This window comes from Agrilus planipennis, unplaced genomic scaffold (genome assembly GCF_000699045.2).
Source record: "Agrilus planipennis isolate EAB-ADULT unplaced genomic scaffold, Apla_2.0 scaffold9, whole genome shotgun sequence".
NCBI classification, from domain to species: domain Eukaryota; kingdom Metazoa; phylum Arthropoda; class Insecta; order Coleoptera; family Buprestidae; genus Agrilus; species Agrilus planipennis.
The window spans coordinates 514,416-517,989 of NW_020442467.1; the positions used below are offsets into that span (position 1 = coordinate 514,416).

The following is a 3,574-nucleotide window of genomic DNA, read 5'->3' on the forward strand; positions in this document are numbered from 1 at the left end:
CCTTTAAGGTTAGAACATCTTAAGGCGATAGAATGAAGTTCATGCTTTTATGTTTTTTTAACCGTTTTATAACTCAGAAGCTCAGAAGAAATAATTCTGTTTGTAATTTTTTGCTTCCTTTCATTTCATCTTGTACTTATTGAAAACTTCCCATGTACTGCCGAAATGTGTCGCTGCGAGCTACATCCTATTCAATCTAGCGCCGGCGGTGTAAATCCGCTTCTTTGCAGCCTAGGGGTTCGTTTTATGTGAGCGAAGGGCAAACACACATATTGTATAGGCAAGCAACCATCTACTTCAGTGGCGGATATTTTATTTCTTGGAAAAATTATACCCTACACTTTTTCAAAGTATTTAAAGTTTTGGAAAAAATTAGTTCGTAACGTATAGATGAAGGAAGGTATCTAAAAGAGGTGTTTTCCTTTTTATGTTGTCATCATCATCATAAGGTCGTCAGCCCTAAAACTGGTTGGATACGTACCTCCACTCTTTTCTATCCTGAGGTAATCTTCGCATTTCCCTAAAACTAGAACATCCCACATCCTCAACTATTTGCGAACAGTAATCTAATCTAGGCCTCTACTCCTCTTAACTCTTGTACTTTTTCCAATACCTCTTCATTTCCATTTTTCTCTATCCACGGTATCCCCACCGGTTACACCATATTTCGTGCGCTTCTAACCTTTCCTTTTCCGCCGCGACCACTGTACATGTTTCGCACGCATACAGCGCCGTGCTCCAAACATACACCTTTAACAATCTTTTTCGAATTTCTGAATTTATAATTCGCGAGCATAGAAGGCGACTCAACCCTGCGCTATCCTCTGCTTTATATCGCTATTACATCTTCCGTCTTGTTATCATTTCGCGGAAATTGTAAAAATGTCCAACATGATCGTAACAGCGTTTTTTCAAAGCAGTCTATTTGTATACGAATTATTTTTCTACAATCCTGTAACCATGAACCTACCTTAAAATCCAATTACTACCTCAAAAATGGGTTGCATTGTACTACAGATGGCGTTTACTGCGCCATTTGTAGTATTTTCTAAAACATATTACTTCCTTTATGCTCGCACAGCTGAGGACCCAACACTCCCGGTTCGAACTTCGAGACAGCAACATCTACTACAGCAGCGGTCGACAACAACTACTCGATACTAGAGCCCTTCAGCGACAAAAAAAAATCTTTTTTAAGACTAAGCGACCATGGAGTTAGGCAAAGGTTTCGAAATCCCGAAGAAGACGACAAAGTTGACCTACGATCAGAGAACAGCCACGAAGAAGATAACAACGTCGAATAGCTTCGAAGTTCTACATTGCGAGTCAACGGACCAACCCAAAATCCCACCAGTGATCATACACTATAACGAAGACTGGAACCAAATACGTAAGAAGCTGCAACTAAACAACGTAAAGTTCGATCACTTCACGAGCACCAAAAATGGAGTTAGGATACAACCTTGCACCGAAGAAGACCACAGCAGGCTGACAGCTTTGTTGGACAAAATTGACTGCTACTATTACACCTATACATGCGACCGTAAACGACCGATAAAATACGTCATCAAGGGTATTCCCACCTCGCTGTCATGCGACGACGTCTCGAACGACCTCGAGGGAAAAGGGATAAGCGATACAACCGTCCATAGGATGAAGAGCCGGTCCAAAGAGATTCCCCTGGTTTTAATTTTCGCGCCCAAAAAATGGAGGACAAAGTCAAGGGCATCAAGACATGTTGCCACCTACGTGTTTCAATTGAGATGTACCGCCAACTGCGACGACCCACGCAATGCCATCGCTGCCAGCGCATTGGACATGTCCAAAGGAACTGCAAGATGGCCCCACGATGCGTAAAATGTGCAGACCTTCACCATTCTTCCCAGTGCACGAAGCCGAGGGAGGAACCAGCAAAGTGCCGCAACTGCGAAGGGCCACACCCCGCTAGCTACCGGGGTTGCAAAGCCTTCACGACGAAGACACCAAAGACACCAAAGCAAATCAACACAACCAAGGCCACCGCGTCTATCGTTCGACAAGCGATCTCATATGCGAAAGCGACAGCGGGAAAGCCAAGAACAGAAAACCCTTCAACTTCAACAGAGACAACAACAATATTTGACAAAATCGACCTGACTACGTTCAAGACTGCAATAATCAACCTCGCCAACCAACTCAAAGGAGCCACAACTCCAGGCGAAATACTCCTGTACCTGTTGGGCAACGTCCACATCTTACTAAAAATACTCCACAAATAATATGAACAACACCTTACGGCTGAACGGCCTGAGGGGGAGAGGTTTTAGTCGGTAGGCGTCATCCGGGATGAATCCGACATTACCCGGTCGCGCGGGCGGCCGGGTGTCTTTTGAAGATTTCCTCTCCTCCACGAAAACAAAAAAAAAAAAAAGAGGACCCAAATCAACAGTAACAGTTAGTTACTTAGGCTGTAAACAGAAGTAGACTATTAAATTCCAAATGTGGATCGCAATTTCAAACTTATTAGTTCTTGTCGCCACATCTTACGTGGTTTCGACAAATCACTGAAAAAAAAAACTTTTGGGTGTTTTATTCCCACCAGCCAGTAATTCTCGTGGGCAGGCAGTCCCTCCGGATCATGTCAGAAGGTAGGGCGAAAGGCCCTCTTCAGTCTCCTTTTAGGAATCGTAGGAATTGGTTGGTGGTAGTTCGGATGAGAAAGATGAGACGGACGAAATGAAGACAGAAGAGAATGGAAAATTATCTGTAGAATATTACTGTCCCATCATTTGCCCAAGTCATCCAAGAAAACCACAGAAAAACTTGGACCAAGGCGGACGTACCCGGAATCGAACCGGCGTTCTCCCGAATACTAATCGATAGGCTAAACCTCTAGGCTATACCGCTCGGTCAAATCACTGACCAAGTCGAAGTTACTTCATTCAGGAAAGGTGATTAATATCATGTTTCTGACAGTATATCGCCATCTATGAATATTCACTATAAGGATAAGGGTAAGCAACCTGAATCTTCGAAGCAGATTATGTACTTGATTAGATACGTAAACTATTAAAGCTAATTAAAAAATTAACTTTAAAACCTGACGACATTCTTTTAGATCTAAGTTGATCTTATTCAAGAATAATCTGCAAGATTGTAACTAAGATAAAAACTAGATGTGGGGAAAATATTACTGATGTTTCTTTTCGACATCCATGGAGAGGGAAGGTATGAGGAATTACAGTATTCTGTTCATCTTTAGGCTTGAACTGATGACACTGCGTTGAAATTGTTATTGAAAATACATTACCCAAATAATTTTAATTGATTAATTTTCTCTTTTATCTGATTCCCAATCGCTACGTTTGTTTGTCATACGAGTTTGGTTTACAAAATCCGATTATTTTTCCTTTTAGATGAAGTTCTTTGTTGTCAGTCAAAAGCAGCTTGAGCAATATTGGTTTGCTGAGGTAAACTCGCGGGAAGTTCTTGTTTCTACCGAAATATTCATTACCGGTTTCAAAAATCAATATTAACTTATAATTATTATCTAATTGCAAAGTAGTAAACTACAACCATCAAGTCCACTGGTAAT

General features: G+C 41.6%; 1 protein-coding gene across 1 annotated transcript; it reads left to right on the forward strand.

The window, feature by feature from the left end:
* Positions 1-1,209: 1,209 nt before the first annotated feature.
* Positions 1,210-2,258, forward strand: LOC108736903. The gene is made up of 2 exons (XM_018469515.1): positions 1,210-1,833; positions 1,887-2,258. Exons 1-2 carry the CDS (start codon positions 1,210-1,212, stop codon positions 2,256-2,258), a joined length of 996 nt encoding a protein of 331 aa, XP_018325017.1.
* Positions 2,259-3,574: the final 1,316 nt, after the last annotated feature.